Below are 19,246 nucleotides of genomic sequence, written 5' to 3'. Positions count from 1 at the left end.
GTGTGTGTGTGTGTGTGTGTGTGTGTGTGTGTGTGTGTGTGTGTGTGTGGTGGGGTGGGAGAGGCATGACTGGGGGTGGGCTAGTGAGAGAAGGGTGCCCAGCTTGGGTGGGGACCTAGTGCCAAGTTTAGGGGGAGGTATAGGAGGGCCCAGACTTCAGCGAATGCTTGGCTCTCACACTGGTGATTTCAGCCTTCAGGAGGGGCTGAGGCCAGCAGAATGCTTCATTTGGGAACAAATGCCCCAAAGCAATAATGGAGCATGGGGATTGGTCACTCCCTGACTATCAAAAGCTCTCATCCTTGCCTGGTTCCGAGGTACCTGTCATGCCCTCCCCTGCCACTCCTGCTGCTTGGAGCAGCTTTGCTGGCCTACAGAGCTATGAGGCTGAGAGTGCCCAGGGGTACCGATCAGATCCGAGCCAGTCTCCCCTAGACGTCCCGAGCGAAGGTGGTGTGAATGCACGTCCCTTCTGCTCTCATCGTCCGGGTCCCACAGACCTGGGAACCCCTAAGGCAGGAGCGAAGTCTTTCAGTCCTGCATGACCAGCTCCTGTCCCAGGGCGAGCATACGGTGGGTTCTGGGTCTCAAGAGGACCTTCTGTGTGCTAGGCCCTGGCAAGATGCTGGGTATGTCCTACTGGGACATGGCTGAGTCCCTGCCGTAGCCAAAGGCTGGGAAGGAATTTGCCCAAAGTTACACAGCAGGTCACCGTCCTGACTCCACCGTCAGGTTCTTCCCACAGATGCTCCTCAAATGTACTATGCTGTCTTCTTGCTCACAGTTCGGGGAGTGCCCAGAGGAAGGTGCATGCATCCAGCAGGAATGACGCCCAGCAACTCCCATCCTAGTTTGTACCCAAGTCAGAGGCTTTTATTTACAGAAAGGCCTGGGTGGATCTGGGGGGGGGGGGGGGGGTAGGTGGGAGGGGGTGCTGCCAGGAAGAGAAGGGGGATGGGTGTTTAAATACTCAGATGGGAGGAAGGCAGGGAGGAAGTAGTGGGGCTGGCTTCAGGATGGCCACCTCAGGGTAGTCACCCAGCAGCAGTCACCCAGAAAGTCCAGGGGAGCGAGGTGGGGTCAGGGACCCATACCCCAAAGAGGGTAGCAACTGGAGGATGGCACAGATTAAGGAGACGTTTGTTTTGGTAACTTCTGAGTCAGGTTCTGGGAAGGAAAACCACCCATCTCTTGGGAGCTGGGACTCTCCAGTGACACTTGCCCTGTCCGTTGGCCTCCACCTCTTCATTCCAATGTCCTCCCTTCCCTTCCCCCACGTTTTAGAATTTCCTTCTCCTCAGGACTCCAGGGGCCCAGATGGAAGGTTCTGGGAAAGCTGGCTTCCTGGTCTGAGCGATGGGATGTGTGTCCACCCAGAGGGAACCTAGTCCTCTCCCCCCAGGATGCCCGCCAGGCTCTGTCCTGGCCTCATGCTCATGGCCCTTTGATGGATCCAGGCTCCGTGAGGCGTGCAGAGGCGTAGGCTGAGGCTCCAAGGCAGGCCGCAGGCTCACAGAAGCCTGGCAGCCCCACGGGGCCTGGCAGACCCGGTCGGCCTGCTTCTCCCGAGGCCCCTGGGGACCCTCGAGCTCCATCCTTGCCGTTGATTGCCTGGCCGGGCCGGCCAGGGGGTCCTGTGTAAGGGAGAAGACCCAAAGACATCAGGGCCTTCTGCTGCCTCAGCCCTAGGATTCTAAGTCCCGTTCCTCAGGGAGGTGGGGTGGGGGTGGCAGGGATGAGGTGGGGACTGAGGCCCGGGAAAGACCCTGCCCCAGACACAGGTTCTGAGAGAGTCGCGTGGCATGGCCCATCACTCCCAACTCCCCGTCTGTGAGTTCTGGGAACAAATGCCTCCTCGTTTTCCTCCATGAAGCAGATTTTGGTGCAAGCCAGGAAGTTCTCAGCATCTCAGCTGTCCAGCTCCCAGCCAGACCCCCCCCCCCCCAGGGCTCCTGGGTGCTCCAAAGGGACGCCAACGCTGGATGCATGGGACTGAGGCAGCTGAGCAGGAGGCCTCCGTGGCAGAGACCCAGGTGTCTGGGGGGCAGGAATCCCAGAGCTGAGGGACAGGGCTGCTGGGCAGGGCCCAGGGCTTACCGGGGATCCCCGGGGGCCCAGGCATCCCGGGGTGCCCGCGTCCCATCTCTCCCTGGTCACCCTTCTCTCCACGTTTTCCTGCAGAGAAAGAAAGAGGCTGTCGTTTTTCAGAACTGGAGAATGTTTTTTCTGCTTTGGCTGCTATTTCATTTCTGTTTCACACACAGCAATTATGCCTGTTTTGTGCTAGTTTATACTAGGGGAAAGTTGGAAATGCCTGCAGAACTGGTTAAATAAAGGAAGGTCCAGACAGGATGGAAGGCTACAGCAATCAAGTTCGTGACAGGAAAGCATCTAATAATAATCATAGCTAGCATTTACTATGTGCCAACTCTACATAAATTACCTCCACATGCAATCCTCAGGACAATGCTATGAGGTGGTTGTTATTAACATCCCCCATTTTACAGATGATAAATCTAAGGCCCAGGGAGATTATCAGGTAAGTTGTCCAAGTCTACAAGGAGAAAGTAGTAGAGTCTGGACAGACAGCTGTCTTGTGACTCGAGTTTGCAGGCTTTACTACTTTGCTAACCTGCCTCCGGGCTTCCAGAGACCCGGAAAGATGTTTAGGGGGCACCACAAAGCAAATTTATAACAAAAACACCACCCCCAAGAAAACCCCCAAGTTATAAAATAAGACATTGATCTCCATCAATTTGCTACTGAGAAAGCAAGCCCAGGAGTCACATATGACTTCTGGAAAACTTTGCCGAGGGAATGGGGGAAAGTGTACCTCATCCCGAGAGGGGGGATGATGAAAGAGAAAACAAGAGGCTGAGCCATCAGCCCACATAACCCATAACCCAACCCAGGCCTGGCCTTGGCCAAGTCCACATCGCTCGGCCCCCACCCCCACCACAGAACAGCACTCACCCTTGGGCCCTGTGTTGCCAATCTGGCCCACGGCGCCCACGATGCCAGGAACGCCCCGAGGGCCAGGGTGCCCATGGGGTCCCTGCTTGCCTGGGTACCCAGGAGGCCCAGGGGGTCCTGGAGGACCCACCATCCCGACTGCACCCAGGGCCTCCCGCTTGGCACTCACAGCGACCTCTGCCAGTTGCTCTGGAGGGAAGGAGGGAGGGAGATGAGAGGTGTGTGAGATGGGGGTCCGCTCAGTAAAACAGGAAGGCAGAGCGTCCCCACGCCGGGCCCCTGGACGTGCAGACGCAAAAGGTGCGTGTCTCATCTCCCCTTCCTCCGCGGTTTGCGGAAACCAAAGGTCCGGCGAGGGCAGAGATGTACAGAGGTCCCGGGCCTCTTGGAAGCAGAGCTGGAAGGAGCACGCAGGCCCGCAGCCCCTCGGGCAAGGCCACTTGGAGCAGCTCCCGAAGGGTGGCACCGCGCTGACTGGGAGTGGGACGAGGAGGGGTTGCCGCCCCCGCCCTCACCTTGCATCATCTTCATCATCACGGTCACGATGTGCTGGTCACTGGCGTCTCGGCCCTGCAGGCAGACAAGGCCCTCCAGGAAGAAGCCCCCGCCTGCCCCCCCCCCGCCCCGTTCTCCCACCGGAAGCACATGCCGCATCTGACGGAAATCCCTCCTGCCGCACCCACCCCCAAGCTGTCGGTTGTGGGGCCTCCTGGAACCAGCCCCGGGGAAGCCAGCTGGCCCCGGGAACTCCCAGCCTTTGGGGCCTCGGCAGCACCCGCAAAGGGATTTCCTCGCGGGAGACTCCCCGCTCCGGCGGGCCGACTCACCGCCACGCCCTGTCTCCCGGGCAGTCCCGGCACGCCTCGGTCTCCAGCCAGTCCTCGAGGGCCTGGGGGCCCGGGGTAGCCCTGCACCCCCGGGGCGCCCGCATCCCCGCTGGGGCCGGGGTAGCCGGGTTCTCCGCGGACTCCTTGCTGCCGGGGCGGGGCGGGGCGGGCGGTGGTGCAGAGCGGGGGGTGAGAGTTGGCCCGCGCCGGGGAGTTCGGGGGGGGGGGGCGGGGAGGGGAGATGGTGGGGGAAGGTAGGGGTGGAAGGAGGGGGACGGTGGGTGGCGGGACAGGAGGAAGGCGGCGGCGTCGCAGGGGCTGGACTCACCTGTCCTTTGGGCCCCGGCTCGCCAGACTCGCCCTGCAGGTACAGAGCAGCTGGGTCAGGACCCGCCGAAGCCCCAGGGCCCACCCCCGTCCCGCCGGCCGCCCCCGCGCAGCCCGCTCACCTTCTCGCCCTTCTCTCCCGGGAGGCCGGCCACCCCCGGGTCGCCCTGCAAATGAAGCCCAGCGAGTCAGGGCACCTGCGGACCCCCACCCGCCGCCGCCGCCGCCGCCGCCGCCCGGGACGCGGGGAAGGGAGGCGCGGCTACTCACCACGCTGCCGCGGGGGCCGGTCTTCCCTGGGGAGCCCTGCAGCAAGCGGGGAGTCAGGGGCTTGCCGAGTTCCCCTCTCCAGGGATGGCTGGGTCCACGGGGCCCTCGCCCCCCAACCCCGGGTCCCGGCCGCACCCCTCTGCAGCTCCGCCTCGCCCCCCAGGGCCGCGCGGGACCCGCCCCAGTACTCCTCCCGGGAAGACCTGGAGCGCTCAAGGAACGACCTAATTGAGCTCCGTTGCCCCCCCACCTCCGACCCTGCAGACCTTGGGGCCTCTTTTCCAGGTATTTTCCAAACCCATTTGGTACCTTGTCTCCCTTGATGCCCGGCAAGCCTTGGGGCCCTGGAATTCCGGGGGGCCCCTGCTCCCCCTTGGGGCCCTGAGGAGAAAAGAATCCAGAGCAGGAAGTCAAATGAGGTGCCCAGGCCTGCTCCCCACGGCCCCTCACAGCGGGCCTCCACTAACCTGCCGTCCTTGAGGGCCTGGCTGCCCCCCCGGCCCCCTCTCACCCTGGTCACCCTGCAACGGAAAAAGAGAATGACCCACGGACACACAGCAGGGGCACCCCGTCCTCAGCCGCGTGTCCAGCCCCCAGCCCCTGCTGGGCAGGATGCCCTTCCTTCCTGCTGTCCCAGCATGGAGGTCCCTTGCTCCAATTCACAGACCAGCAGCCAGGCAGTTCTGGGAAGGCCTCACATAGGCTGGGCAGGACCCGGCAAGTGCTGGAGCCACTGATGGGACCCAGATCCTGGGTCCAGTAGAGCCAGCTGCTACAGAGACCCCCGGGGGAGGGGGTACCACTGTTACCTTCTGCCCTACGATGCCTCGGGGTCCGATATCTCCTGGAGGTCCCGGCTCTCCCTGGCAGACAGAAACTAGGAGTGAGCAGTAGGCCTGGTGGACCCGTCCCTTCCACAGCTGGCTAACCCCTACCCACCCTGGTCACTTTCTCAGGGAAGCCTTCCCTTACCCCTGTTCTCTGGGTCCCTGTACTTTTCCTTCACTAGGACCCCACACAGTTGTAGTTAGTCATCATGTGATCATATATTGAAGATCTGTCTTCTCCACTAAACTGTAAGCTCCGTCTGAGTAGGAGACTATCTCAGCATCTAACACATTGCAGGTATTTGGTGAATGTTTACGGAAGAATGAATGAATGAATGAATGAATGAATGAATGAATGAATGACTCTGCTGGATTCTTAGCCCCAGTCAGCTTGGCTATCTGAGGAGATCACGCCCAGACGGGACAGAGCCAATCCCCCCCATCACTGCCTTGTACATAGAGAAACAAGGATGCAGAGAGGAAAAGGGAGTGTCCCTGGGTCAGTGGGTCAGTGGCACAGCCCAGACTGGCATCCACGGCAGCCCCCAAACTAGGGCTTCACCACACACTCTCACCCAGGCCCATATGCTGAGCGCAGGGTCTTCAGGCCTGGGAGGGGGACCAATGCAAAGAGCCCTGTGTCCGGGGTCGAGCACTTACCTCCTTCCCAGGAGGACCAGAGAATCCAGGGAGGCCCTGCTGGCCTGGTTCACCCTGCAGGGAAACACAGGTTTAAGGTGAGTCTGGGGGGCCCAGTCAAGCTCTTGACCTTGGAGAAGCCTGATGAACCCGAAACAGAATCTAGAACTACATGGATTGGGGAGAAGGTGTTCTTGGTCAGGTCCTCTGGATTGGGAGCCATACCATCCTGTCTCCACAGAAGGTGGGAGTAAGCGGCAGGAAGGAGGTGGTTAGACCCAAGGGACTTGTGTCCAGGCCATGTCCTTGAGCCTTGGGTGAGGCCCGGGCCTTGCAGCAGTCTTTCAGCCATGCCCCTGGACCCTGCCCGCAGGCTCCCTTGCTCACATGAAGCCAATTCTGTCCCCAGCTTGGAGTCACCTTACCTTGTCTCCTGGGTCTCCTTTTGTCCCAGGCTGGCCCGGCACACCCTGGAGAACGAAGTTGATACCAGTTTCTACTCTGGCACTGGGGAGCCCCAGGCACCTCCTGCTTTACCTCCCATCCCCAATCCAAATCCCCTCCCTCCTTCAGCCCTGGCCTGTGGAAGCCAAACAGCAGAAGGCCCACCCATGGCATCACAAACTTGACTGTGCCCTGAGCCCCGGGGGGAGCGGAGCGGGGTACAGAGGGGCCCGTAGTCTGTGGGGAGAAGAGAAGCACCCCGTGCTCACAGGCACACGTGATACAGGAACACGGTCTGCACCTGGGCGTGTTATCTGGCTTGGGCCTCAGGACCCCCAGCAGGGAGGGAGGGGGTTCCCATGGACTGGGCTCCCGGAAGGTGTGGGATGGAGGTGACCCTGAATGGTGAGAAGGCCCAGAGAGATGGGGAAGGGCATTCCAGGCCAAGGCACCTGCAAAGGCCCGAATGTGGGGGTAGAAAAGGCAAGGCCACGTGGGGAAAGGAGAAGACACAGAGGAGCAGTGGCTGCTGAGGACCGAAGGGCAGGGTGGTGTCCGATTACGCTGGTCCCTGAATGCGAAGAAGAGCCGTGCGGACAAGCATTGTGGCTGTCCTGTTCACAACTTTCCCTGCCACTCAGCGTGCCTGGGGGGCTCAGTAACTAGTTCTTGGATGACTGGATGGGATGACTTTCCTGGAGGCAATGAGGGCCATGGAAGGTGCTGTAGCAGGGCACAGCCAACACGGAGAGCTGGGTTGGTCAAAGAGAAGGCTGGAGCAACTGTCCAAATGAAGAGACCTAAGCCAGGCCAGAGGCCACGGAGGTCCAGGTGGGGACAAGGACTAGAGCAAGGCCCCTGGGTGTGTGGATTTCTGCCTCATCAGCCACTCGTGCCACAACGGGGAAGTGGGCAACACTGAGGAGGAGAAGCAGTTTGTCCATGGGGCAGCCCCCAGGACTCCACCCCATACTCACCGCCAGGCCCTGGTGGCCCTGGTTTCCTGGCCGCCCGGCCTGTCCTGCACTGCCCTGGGAGAGACGGAGAACCAGAGGCACAAGTGAAAGCTCCAGCTAGGTCTATGGCTTCCACCCAAGGGCAAGTAGAGAAACTGAGGCCCAGCAGCGAGCAGGGGATGTGTCAGTGACACACTTGAGGATCTCAGGCTCCTGGGCCTCCGGGATCAATGTGGTGAGACTCGGGGCCTGAGCTGGGAGGGGCCCTGACCCTCCCCAACCCAGCAGCAGTCCCCACTCCTACCTTCATGCCAGGTGTGCCTGGGGACCCGTCCTTGCCATCGATGCCTGGGGGGCCCTGCTCAGAAGGAAAGTTCAAGGGAGACTCACGGTGGGGAGATGCCTGCGGTCCAGCCACCCACCCATATCCCTCTGTGACAGCTGCAGTGTGCAGGTTGGAAGCGGGTCTGGTTATCTCGAGGACCCCCACCAGCCAACTGGGAGAGGGGAGCAAAAATGGGAAGAGGATTTGGAGGGATGGACCACAGTCCTTCCTCTGTGTGGGTGACAGGTGTTCCAGATGCCCCCAAGCTTCCCCAAACTTCTGCTACAGCACCACATGCCCTAATTACAGGTGAAAGAACTAAGGCACAGCAAGAGGGTGTTTCCCAAGGTCACAGAGCAGCCCGCCTGCAACAGAGTTTGGTCTAGAATCCCAGGCTCTTCGTCCTCTAGGAGCTTGGACAGAGTTGACCCCACTCTCTGGGTAGGCCCAGGCCACTTACGGTTGCTCCCTTCGGGCCTGTTATTCCCTGGGGTCCTTGAACACCTGGGCTGCCCTGCAAAGTTAGTAGAAATGAGGTCACCTTCAGGATGCTGAACCCCCAACTGCCTGTCCAGAGAGGGGAGCAGCTGAGAACAGTGGCCTCCGGGTCCCAGGATCTCTCTTGGCACAGGCCACAGCGTGCAGGGGCTGGAGGAGAGGGGCCTGGGAGGGAGTAGAGGTCAGCACCGAGGCGAGGGGCCTGGGCCGGGCCGGGCAGTACAAGGGAAGGATCCAGTACTCACTGAGACCTCCCTCACCTGCGCTCTGAGTGCCACTTACTGAAGAAACACAACTAAATACAACGTGTGGACTTTGTTTCGGTCTTGATTTGAACAAGAACCCTGAAGAGACATTTTTGAGATAACTGGGAAACACGGAAACACAGACTGGTTATTTGCTGACACTAAGGAATCATTGATAATGTTGTTGGTTATGATAATGAATGATATTATGACTATGTGAGGAAAAGTCCTTATTTTTAAGAAAGGCATACAGGAGTATTTAGGGGTGAAATGACATGATATTAAGGGATTTGCCTGAAAAGATGAGCAAGAGTGCTGGATTAAGTGAGTGTGGCAAAATGTCAATTTGGGGAGACAGGTATATGGAGGTTCATTATATAATCCTCTCTACTTTTATGTATGTTTAAAAACTTCCATAATAAAAAAAAGTTTACTTTCTGCTCAATTTTTCTATAAACTCAAAGCCACTCAAGAATAAAGTCTATTAATTAAAAAAAAAAAGTTAAGAGAATTGGGATGTGGGCCAAGTCCCATTAGCCCCATGGCTGATTTGCTGGAATTTCATCGTCTGGCTGCAGAGAGCCTGGGACTGGATCCCATGACTTGTCCCAAATTGAATTTGATCGGCACAGGCTGGGCTTGCAGGAGTGGGGGCTGGTGGGGTGACTGGGCCCCCAGCACAGAGGCTCCCGCCCCACACCAGTCACTCACCCACACAGACACACAGAGTAACGCTCGCACACACACCCACGCATCCGCACCGACACAGAGTAGCACATACTCGCACACACGCAGCTGCAGAGACAGGGTAATGCACACACTGGCTCACACATGAGCCCGGGCGGGGGGGAGCTGAGTCTCTCCTAGTACTCTCCAGGGGCCCTGACTGGACAAGGGGTGGCTGAGGACTCACCACATCGCCTTTCTCCCCGACTCGGCCTGGTGGCCCCCGCGGACCTTCCTCACCCTGGCAAGAAGGACAAACAGGAATCCAGATCACATGGGCTCAGGGGGAGCCACATGCCCTTCGCAGCCCCAGGAGCTCCAGCTGGAGGAGGTACGTGTGCAGGAGCAAGAGGACACTCACTGGTGACCCGGCGGCACCAATGGAGCCCACCATGCCTTTGTACCCATGAGGACCCTGGGGAGAGGAAAGGGTTACAGTCAGTCCTGGCTGGACCCCAGAGCCCAGAGCGCTGGTCACAATGACTCTTGCAGCCCACCCCCGACCTACTCACCGTCTCTCCTTTGGGTCCCTCCATGCCCGGGTAGCCCCTGATGCCCTGGGGACCCTGTCAAGACAGAAGAATGACAGCAATGGCAATTTTAAGACCCACTTCATCATAGCTTCTCTGACCCCCACCCCTGATCTTCACGATGCCCGTCTGAGGCGGGCAGCATAGTCCCTATCTCAGAGAGGGGACGCTGAGGCTCAGCGATGGGGGAAGGGCTCACCAGGGTCACTCAGGGGACAGTGGCAAAAGCTGGGCCTCAGCTGCGTTTTCTGGCTGACAGCCTTGGTTCCTGTGCCCCGATTTCTGACAGCCTCAACCCCCCTCTCCCCACCCGGAGACATGCCAACTGGATACAGGTGTTTCTTCTACAGGTTGGAGGCCAGACCAAGGGAATGGCTCCACTGAGATCTCCTGGATGAGGAGGGGAGGGCCCCGGGCGAGGGTCCCTTACCGGTGGTCCAGGGATGCCTTGCTCTCCAGAGGCACCCACGTCTCCCTTGGGACCCTATGGGGCAGGAAGGAGTGATCAGACAGGCAGGCAGATCGAGAGACAAACATAGAGACAACCAAAGATACCATCCCCTTCCCAGAAAAAGCAGATGGGAAGGACCCTAGAACCCATATAGTCCCAAGTGACAGATGGATGGGGAAATGGAGGCCCAGCAAGGAGAAGGTACTTGCCCAGGGACACACTGACCTAGGACATAGGCCTCCTGCCTCTCAGCTCAAGGCTCAGTCCTCAGAGACCCACAGGGGAAGGAGAAGGGATGAAGAAGGGGAGGTTCTTGTAAGGCCCTCTTCCCACACACTCACCGGCTTCCCCTGGCGGCCAGAATCTCCCAGAGCCCCGCGTCTGCCAGGATGCCCCTGCAGGGAAGGAGGGAACTCCATGTGAGGTCCCCTCCCAACCACCTGCTCTGCCCCCCAAAGACTTGGGCCAGTAGCTTACCTTTACTCCCTGCAGCCCTGGGGGGCCTTTCACCCCCGCTGGACAGTTGGTTGGACACTGGAAAGAAAACCCCGCCGGGTTGTGTGCTCACCAGCTCGCCTCAGGCCAGCCGGGCCGTGCTTCCCCTCTTGCCAACTCCCAACCCTCCTCTCAGCCCACTTGGTTGAACCTCTGTGCGGCAGCCCCCTGACTCTACCTCCAAAGAGGACCCACCCCTTCCCCACATTAGCCCCGCCCCAGGGCCGCCTCTCACCAAGAAATCCGCGCTGCCTTCCAGGCCCTGGATGGTTCCGGGTCGGCCCTGAGAGGAGATGTACGAAGCTGGAGCCTGACCCGAACCTTTCCCACCCCAGGCTTGTGCCAGAGACGCTCGTCCTTCCACATGTGGGAAGTTTGAGGACACTTACCGGTTTGCCAGGTGGCCCCGGGGGCCCCGATGGCCCCTCTGGTCCAGGATCCCCCTGGAAGCAAGAGGGGCCCAAATCATATTCTGGTCCGGCTCTGCCAGGGTCACTCTGCCCCCTCCTCCAGTCCCTGCTCCTGCCCTACCCGACCCTGTCCTCCAGGTCGCCTTCTGAGATCTGGGATGGCCCCAGCCATCATTCAGGTTTCCCTGAAAGACCTATAGCTGAGTGGGCTCAGCAGGAGGGAGTTCTGCCCCAAGCCTAGAAGAGCTCCTTGCTGGCCAGAAGGAGGCCCAGGGTCTGCTGGCAAGACTCCCCAGCTTGCCAGCTTCGAGGTAAAGGGCAGGAGGCAGAATGAGCAGAGGGATGGCGGGGGCTCACCTTGGGGCCTGTGATTCCAATCTCGCCCGGGAGGCCAACAGGTCCGGGTGGCCCCTAGGAGCAGAGGCGTCACTGGCCAGGGTGCCTCGGAGGGTTAGCCCACCCTGACACAAAGGTAGGGACTGGTACCCAGAGGCCCCTTCCCCACTTCTACTTTGCAACCAAGCCCAGAGAGACCGACAGCTTAGGGCTTTAAGGGCCAGAGAATCCCAGAGCCAGCAAATAGGCCCAGCATGAGCTGGCCCAGAGTTCTCTGGCACGTCTGCCCGTTCCTGACACCATCACAGCATGCTGGCCCCTCCCCTGGATGGCCAGTCCCCCAGAAGCCCTTCTGTTTCCCCCTTCCCCAAGAGTTCCAGGGACCCTGCCCCATTTGGGAGGACTTACAGGAGGTCCAGCAAAGCCAGGGCCCTGGAACAGAAGGAAAGGAGATTGGGTTCATGGCTCCTTCTATAAGTCCCCCCTGCCCTCCCCCCGGAAGGGTCCCTTGAAGCCCTTGCAGATTACACTCACCGGCAGGCCAGGGGGACCTGGGAGCCCAGGCTGGCCCTGAAAGAGCAATGGGAGAGGTTCAGAGGCTGGGGTCTCCTGTGTCCCCACTCCTCTCTAGTATAGTCCCTCCCTGGGACTGCCCAAGCCGAGTCCCCAGCAGGCCACTTACCTTGACTCCAGGGATCCCCATGAGGCCAGGCTCCCCCTTGGCTCCAGTTAGACCCTGGGGAAGAAAGAGAAGGTAGATCAATGAAGAGCAAACTTGCTCCCTGAACCATGGGACAAGCCAGGGCCTGAGGTCTCTCCTGGGTGGGCCCGAGCTGTCTTGCACTCCACTCCATGAAGGCCAAGGGGCCTCAACACCTTGCTTTCTCTTCTCCCAGTTCCCACAGCAACCCTGGGAGCCAAGCAGGCAGAGCGATTACCCTCTTTAGAAAGATGAGAAACCAAGGCCCAAAGATCTGTCTGCACAGGCCACACACCTCCCAGGTTAAGAGCCTGGAAGACCTAGATGTACGTCTGGATGGGCCATTTTCTTGATGTCTGCCCTTGGCAGCAACTTTTTCTGAGCCTTAGTGTTCACATCTGCAAAATGGGCTAATCACGTTCCCCTCTCTGCATAGATGTGAGAACCAGTGTGCTAGTGGAAGGCCATGAGCTTTTTAATCTTTGCAGGGTGTGGAAAATTTGGAGAGGCCCTGGTTGGTGGCTGCTAATAGCCCCGATGGTACCTCTTGCGCCAGCAGGACAAAGGCAACTCATGGGACCTCTTTTTCCTCCCGTCTTTTAGTGACTGACCCAAGTGTATTCCTCAATCAGGTGACGGTCCCAGTGGTCCTGGCTGTGTCCAGGAGCCCGTGACCTTGGGGCCCCTGGGAATTCTGTGGTATCAGCCAATAATCTTCCTCCCCTGAGTTGCTCCTGTGGCTTTGAGGGGGCAGGGTGTGGCAGGGAAGGGGGAAGGAAAGGACAGCTCCTTCCATAGCATTTAATTTGACATTTGGAGGCCAGAAATGTGAGACTAAATCTTGGCTGCTGCAGATGAACAGAACCCCTCTTTGGACCCCCATGTGTCTGTGACTCATGTTTCTGGGGTGGCCGCGAGGTCACGGGTCACATGAAGGTGAAGGGAACTCATAGCTTTATAAGTCTCCATCCTGCCGCCCTGCTCTGAACAGAGGAGCAGGGAAGATGTCAGAACTGGGCTCTGGAAGTCAGCGAGTGGAGCCCTAACCTGCTTTAGCGGATGCTCAGGTACTCACATCAATCCCAGGCTTCCCGTCCGGCCCATCCGGCCCCGCTTTGCCAGGCTCTCCCTTAGGTCCCTTAAAAACAGAGGTGGGGCAAATATGAGCCGGAGGAGGGCAAGAACTGGGAAGGTCAAAGGTCAAAGAGGAAACAGCACTCACCGGAGGGCCAGCTTTCCCCGGGGGCCCCTTGTCACCCTGTAAGATACAAGTTGGTCAGACAGCCCCCGGTGGCTCATGTTACCCCAAATGGGCACATGCAGGCCCTGACTGGCTGGTCCCACATGCTGCTCTCCTCTCTCTCTTCCTTCTGCCCTGGGTCCCCCTCAGCCTTGCAATTTGGGGGGAAAATAACTCCCTTTCCCTCAAAACAAAACAAACAAACAAAACCGCCAAACAGGTGGACCGAGACCAACCCCAGCCAGGCTGGAGAGGGTGCCGTCAACGTGCAAGCTGGTCACAGACACACCCACGCTGCTGAGGTGCTGGTACAGCCCCGCAGAGAGGGCTGTGGGCTCCAAGTTACCTCAGAGACTGGGTGCTTCTTGGATTTGGGCAAGTGTGGTAGAAACTTGGGCCTTTCAGAAAAACATGAAGGGGAGGTGAGCCGGGTGGGCAACAGCTCTTTTTTGGATCGGGGTGAGGAAAAGAAGAGACTGGGCCAGGGACAAGGACCAGGAGGGCCTATGAAGGGGGCCGATTCAGTCTGTCCCCAAGGCAGGAAGGACCTCCTTCCCCAGCGACAAAGGACTCCTGGTGGAGGACAGGCAGGGCCTGTGGAGTCACATTCAGCCCCAGAGAGGCCTTTGGGCAGTTCAGGGCCTGCAGCAGCCAGAGAGCCTGGCAGGGACCCAGCGCCCTGTGTTTGGAGGGTGGGGGCACCAGGTTGAATAGAAGTCTGTCCAGATGGGTAAACACGGAGCTGGCCTCCTGGGGCAGCCTCCTGAATGAGGCATTTAACCCTCCCCATGCTAGGGAGAGCAGCGAACAAGACCTGCTCGTTCTAAATCAGGGAAGAAAAATGCGAAGGAAGAGACAGGAGTCTGGCTTCAGCTGGTCAGCGGTCTGACCAAGGCTTCCAAGCCACCCTGGAGAAGCATCCAGACGTGCCAAGGGGCAGAGCGAGAGGTTAAGGCGTCTCCCACCCCCAAAAAAGACGGGAGAGTAGGGGTGGGGGATAAGGAATCGCTGTGAGCTCCGGCGGGCAGACGGAACAGCAGCTCCTTGTCCGCGGGCCGCTATAACGCGCTCTGCACCTCAGGGCCAGTTCGAGGTTTTCCAAGAACAAACGGGCTCCTTGTGGCGCAGGCCGGCGCCGCCCGCTGACCACAGGGGGCGCTGCATCTCCAGGCACTGACCCCCCCCCCCCCCCCCACACCCCGCTCACAAAGTTCCCCTTTGTCCGCAGCTTCCCTCCCCCTCGCGTCCCAGGTTAGAGACTCACGTCGATGCCGTCAGATCCAGGCACTCCCGGCGGCCCTGGGGGGCCCGGGGGCCCCAGTTCTCCTGGCGGACCTCTCTGAAAACACACACAGGGGTGCAACCCTCAGACTGTGCAGGGAGCGGGGCGTCCCAGCCGTGAGCCTCCCCGGGAAAGCTGCGTCCTTCTTTTTATTGAGCACCTACTGTGTACCGCACTGTGCACCACTACATGTATCATCTTATGGAACGCTCAGAACTGGGAGGCGGATACCATTATCAGCCCCAGTTTGCAGTTAAGGAAACAGGCTCGGAAAGATTAGGAATGATCACAGAGAGTAAATGGTGGAGCCGGGATTCCGCCTCCTTCCACCGGACCAGGGCTGCCCTCGCGCTGCCGCGGTGGGGAAGAGATGAAGATGCTGACGGCGCAAGTGAATCACAGATGGTAGGCGAGGCGGTGCCCAGCAGACAGTTGGCTCCAATGAATGGCTGCTCGTATGATCATTTTTAGACGAACAACAGGTATAGATGGTGAGTAGGTACCCCCCGCCGCTCCCCCTAGGGCGAGTAAACCCGAAAGGAAAGTGGGGGAGGCGCAGGGAGAGCGGGTGTAGGGAAGGGAAGTCTGTTCTCCCTTCCCCTCAGAGCACCCCTCTCCCAGCACCGTTCCACCGTCCTCCCTTGGGTTGTCCTCCTACGGGGCCAGCCCCGATCCAGGCAGGGGGCCCGCGCCCGCCAGGTGCCCGCGCCCTCCCCGGGCAGAGAAGTGCCAGCCTGGCGCCCGGGCCCGGCCTTGTCGCGCCCCCGTCCCGTTAGGCCCCCCGGCGGCCCTCGGTAGCGCGACGGGGGGCGGGGGCGGCGGGAGCCGGAGCGGGGCCGAGGGGCAGCCGCCGCGGCCGGAGCGGCGTCTGGCTGGAGCCGGCGCCCCCTGAGAGGAGGCGGGGCGGAGGCTCCGGAGCCCCGTGAATGGGCACCATTGTCTCCCCCGCCACCTGGGCTCTCGGGGCTGCCAGCACCGGGTGCCAGCTCCTGGCCACGCTGCCTGTCCCAGGCTGGGCCGAGCGTCTCCCGACAGGGTCCCTCTTGGCTCCCCGGCTCGTCCGCCTCGTTTCGCGGCGCCGGGCCGCGGCCCCCGTGCGCACCCACCTGGGGGACGTGCGCCGCGGGGGCTGCGCCCAGCCGGGAGTGCGGGGAGAGAGGCCGAGCCCCTCACCAGCCTCCTGGGCCCCGCACCCCAGACCCCACTCCCCGCACCCCGGCCCCCGCGCGGGGGCGGCCGCGGGACTTACGATCTGCGCCAGCGCGAGCCCGAGCACCTGGAGGAGCAGCAGGAGGCTGCGGGGGGCGGCCGCGGCGGCCATGGCGGGCGGCGGGGTCGCGGAGGACGGGTGCTCGGGTGCACGCTCGTACCGGCCCGCAGAGGCTCCCGGAGCGGCGGCACTGGCTGCTCTCGGACGGGGCGGGCCGGGCCGCCTGAATATGCGGCGGGGCGGAGCGGGGGCCGCGGGGTCTGTCACCTGAGAGGGCCGGGGGTGGGGTGGGGGGGGGAGGGAGGCCGGCGCCCTGAGCCCAGCTCCGCCCCTCTCCGTCCCGCAGCCAGTGCCCACCCTCCGCCGTCCGAGGAGCTGCCGGGGCGCAGGACTGAGACCGTGGTCCCGTTTCTCTAGGAGGAGGCACACGGCCGTCCGAGGTCCCCCTCCAGTCTGACCTCCGGGGCCCGGCACCTTCCCCCCACCCGCAGCCCGCGCCCGGTGGCCTGGCCGGTCCTCAGCCACTTCTGTCTGCGAGCCCTGGCCTGGGTCCATCCTCTCTCCTCCAGGGCCCAGGCCGAGAGCGAGCCTCAGGTCCCGCGGACCTTGTAGCAGAAGCCCCCCTCCACCTCGTTCAACTCCAAAGACGGTCAGGCCCCTTGCGTATGAAAACCTACCAGAGCCCTTCCTGGATCAGCCGTCCGGTGTCTGATACCCCCATCCCCGTCTTCCTTCCTGCTTCACCACTAACTCCATAGTGGAGTTGGCCTTACCCCAGCTCCAGACTCCCTCATCTCCCTCTTATCTCCCTGCTTCCGCCCCAGTTGGGACATCAGTCTCCTGGAGGTCACCGGTGAGGCCCAGCCCCTCTTCAGTGCCCCCTGAACCACTGAAGGTCCTGTTGCTGGGAAGCTGCCCTTGGCGGTTCTCTCCCTGAAGCCTTCCCTGCCCAGGCTTCCACCATCCAGCCCTCCTCCTTCTTCCGTTGCCTTTTCTTCACTGCAGCTTCTTTAAGCACCAGAGTCTCTAGGGCCTGGCTTTCTCTCACTGAGGGTAAGCTCTTCCATGAAACAACCCTCCCCCCATTTATCAGAGTTTCCAAAGCCCACCTGTCCAACATCTCCTCTCTCCCAGTCTCTTAAATTCCTTTTCGTTCACTTAAGCAATATTGATAAAGTGCTTTGGAATCTGTCACTAACTATGACCACAGGCACCTAAAACTATATAGTGCCTCAGTTTCCTCATCTGTAAAAGGGGATAATGATAGTCCCTACCTTACAGGGGTTTTGTGAAGATTGGATGAGATGATGCATATGACGTACTTAGCACACAGTAGGTGCTTCATAAATTTTAGCTTTCATTATGATTTATGGAGGACACTTTGTTTACCAGTCCTGTACCCAGTGTGGGGGAAAAAACCACAAGATCAGCTAAAATAGTCAAGAAGAAAACCCTCTGGAACCTAGGGAAGTCCAAGCCCACGCGGCATGTGAGCAAAGGGCGCTGGGCTTTGAGAGGGGTTCCTGGAGCTGAGTTTGGGAGAAAGGAGGCTTGAGAGAATTTGATTGCTCTGCCTAACGGAGTGAGGAAGAATTTGGGGTTTATAGGAAGATGAGAGGAGGAGGAGGTGAGGGAGGGATGGTGGGCATTGCCCCGGGTGGGAGGGTAGTATGTGTAAGGGACTTCTCCGAAAGGGGCTGGCCAAAGTTGTTGGTTTTTATGTTGTTCATTTCTTCATCTCTTTGTGGGCTGAACACACCAGGGCCTCATGTAAGTTTTCTTTGTGTGTGTGTAGAAATTATGGAAAGGGGGTGCTCCTTACATCTGCACAGCACATATGAGTATATTAGTTGTCTATTGCTGCATAGGAAAAACACTGAAAAACTTAGTGGCTCAAAGCAGCAATTTCTTGAATCAGGAATTCAGTGACTCTGTTGGTTGGTTCTGACTCCGGGTCTGTTATAAGGTTGCAGTTAGATGATGACTGGCCTTGGCTCAACCAGAAGGCTTCTTCACTCCTGTGTCTGATGTCTGTACTAGGAAGCCTCCAATAGCTGGGGCCGGGACAGCTGGAATTTCTTGGGAAGCTCTCTCCTTTATCTGTTTGTGAGCTTTCCACAGGGTCTCTCCAGCACAGCAGCTTCAAAGTAGCTGAACTTCCAACACAGCAGCTCAGAGAGAGAGGAAAAACACCTGACCGAAGCAGAATTGCCGCTGAGGACCTAAGTCACACAGCATCAATGTCACCACATTCTTTTGGTCCAGGCAATTTCAAAGGTTTACCCAGTTTCAAGGGGAGGGAACAGAGACTCCACCTCCTGATGAATGAGTATCAGTGTAACAACACTTCAAGAGGAGCATGGAGTGTATGTGTCGGGGGGAGTGGGATAGAACATACGGTGGTGCAGCCATCTTTGGAAAATGTAACCTATCACACTTGGGATTATAACCTGAACCAATTCAGTGGAAAGTGAAGCTCAAAGCAGGAGCTGATCAAGAGAAATCGTAGGGAGGGCTTTGGACCCATAAATCATGGACTAGAGGTTGGGGCCAGTCATACACAGCTCTTAAGGGGCAGGGAGACCATGAATAAATGGAGAGTCATATATTCACATTCCTGGATAGGAAGACTCAATGTTGCAAAGATGTCAAATTAATCTAGGGGCGCCTGGCTGGCTCAGTTGGTGGAGCACGCTACTCTTAATCTCGGGATTGTGAGTTCAAGCCCCATGTTGGGTGTAGATATTCTAGGAGAGAAATGACATGAAATAGTCAAGAAAATTTGAAAAAGCAAATGAGAAAGATCTTTCCCCACCACAGATCGAAAGGGAGTGTATTCAAATAGTGTTTTATTAGCCCAAGAATAGATTTTTTTTGGAAAGAAAGATGACACACACATGTGCGCGTGCGCGCGTGCACACACACACACACAGACATTTATCATATCTGTTTAATTTATGAGAAAGGTCTATATATTTAATTTACAATAAAGGTTAAATTTAAAGTATTGAGGAGGGGCACCTGGGTGGCTCACTCAGTTAAGCCTATGACTCTTGATCTCAGCTCAGGTCTTGATCTCAAGATTGTGAGTTCAAGCCCCGTTTTGGGCTCCACGCTAGATATGGAGCTTATTAAAAAAAAAAAAAAAGTAAAAAAAAAATGCCATTGGGGAAAGTAGCCCAGTCAGTACATGTTGGGGCAACTGGATACATGTTCAGAAAAAATTCAGGTTATGGGGCACCTGGGCGGCTCAGTCAGTTAAGCATCTGCCTTTGGCTTAAGCCCCAGGTCAGGCTCCCAGCTCAGCGAGGAGTCTGCTTCTCCGCCTGCCCTTCCCCACGCTCATGCTCTCTCTCTCTCAAATAAATAAATAAAATATTTAAAAAAAACAAAAAATTCAAGTTAAATTTTTATATCAGTATACAAAAATATATTCCTGGATGAATTAATGTGGGACCTAAATATAATAATGACAAACTATTAAGACCTGAAGGAAAGTGTTTTTTTTAAAGTAATTTTGTAGTAAAATAAATCA

The 19,246-nt window shown here is 58.4% G+C and overlaps 1 protein-coding gene across 3 annotated transcripts; it reads right to left on the bottom strand.

Annotated features, from left to right (window-relative positions):
* Window positions 1–522: 522 nt before the first annotated feature.
* Window positions 523–16,565, bottom strand: COL9A2 (collagen type IX alpha 2 chain). Of its 3 annotated transcripts, XM_073902826.1 has the most exons (33): window positions 16,389–16,553; window positions 15,751–15,978; window positions 14,484–14,558; window positions 13,202–13,237; window positions 13,055–13,117; window positions 11,962–12,015; window positions 11,814–11,849; window positions 11,688–11,711; window positions 11,301–11,354; window positions 10,923–10,976; window positions 10,769–10,816; window positions 10,516–10,572; window positions 10,380–10,433; window positions 10,018–10,071; window positions 9,570–9,623; window positions 9,419–9,472; window positions 9,245–9,298; window positions 8,049–8,102; window positions 7,568–7,621; window positions 7,285–7,338; window positions 6,289–6,333; window positions 5,885–5,938; window positions 5,207–5,260; window positions 4,865–4,918; window positions 4,707–4,778; window positions 4,398–4,433; window positions 4,250–4,294; window positions 4,129–4,161; window positions 3,801–3,947; window positions 3,489–3,543; window positions 2,974–3,162; window positions 2,098–2,175; window positions 526–1,634 (listed from the first exon to the last, which is right to left on the bottom strand). In XM_073902826.1, the coding sequence occupies exons 2-33, from the start codon at window positions 15,820–15,822 to the stop codon at window positions 1,435–1,437; spliced, it is 2,067 nt and encodes a 688-aa protein (XP_073758927.1). In that variant the 5' UTR covers window positions 15,823–15,978; window positions 16,389–16,553; the 3' UTR covers window positions 526–1,434. The 3 variants fall into 3 exon arrangements, with proteins under 3 accessions (XP_073758929.1, XP_073758928.1, XP_073758927.1); XM_073902828.1 differs by lacking the exon at window positions 2,974–3,162 and having other exon boundaries at window positions 523–1,634; window positions 16,389–16,565; XM_073902827.1 differs by lacking the exon at window positions 3,801–3,947 and having other exon boundaries at window positions 525–1,634; window positions 16,389–16,558.
* Window positions 16,566–19,246: the final 2,681 nt, after the last annotated feature.

This window comes from Callorhinus ursinus, unplaced genomic scaffold (genome assembly GCF_003265705.2).
Source record: "Callorhinus ursinus isolate GAN/ISIS: 27379988/994484 unplaced genomic scaffold, GSC_fseal_2.0 scaffold18, whole genome shotgun sequence".
Classification (NCBI taxonomy): domain Eukaryota; kingdom Metazoa; phylum Chordata; class Mammalia; order Carnivora; family Otariidae; genus Callorhinus; species Callorhinus ursinus.
The sequence above is the reverse complement of the archived record's forward strand: the minus strand, read 5'-3'. Positions and strand labels throughout refer to the sequence as shown.

Bases quoted from the DNA above. Each gene is read 5' to 3' on its own strand.
- COL9A2 (XM_073902826.1), bottom strand. From the start codon at position 15,822: ATGGCCGCCGCGGCCGCCCCCCGCAGCCTCCTGCTGCTCCTCCAGGTG. The intron at 10,977-11,300 runs GTGAGCCCCCGC...TCTTGCTTCCAG, and splicing joins TTGGAATCACAGGCCCCAAG to GGGGATCCTGGACCAGAGGG. The intron at 4,779-4,864 runs GTTAGTGGAGGC...TTTTCTCCTCAG, and splicing joins CAGGCCCTCAAGGACGGCAG to GGCCCCAAGGGGGAGCAGGG.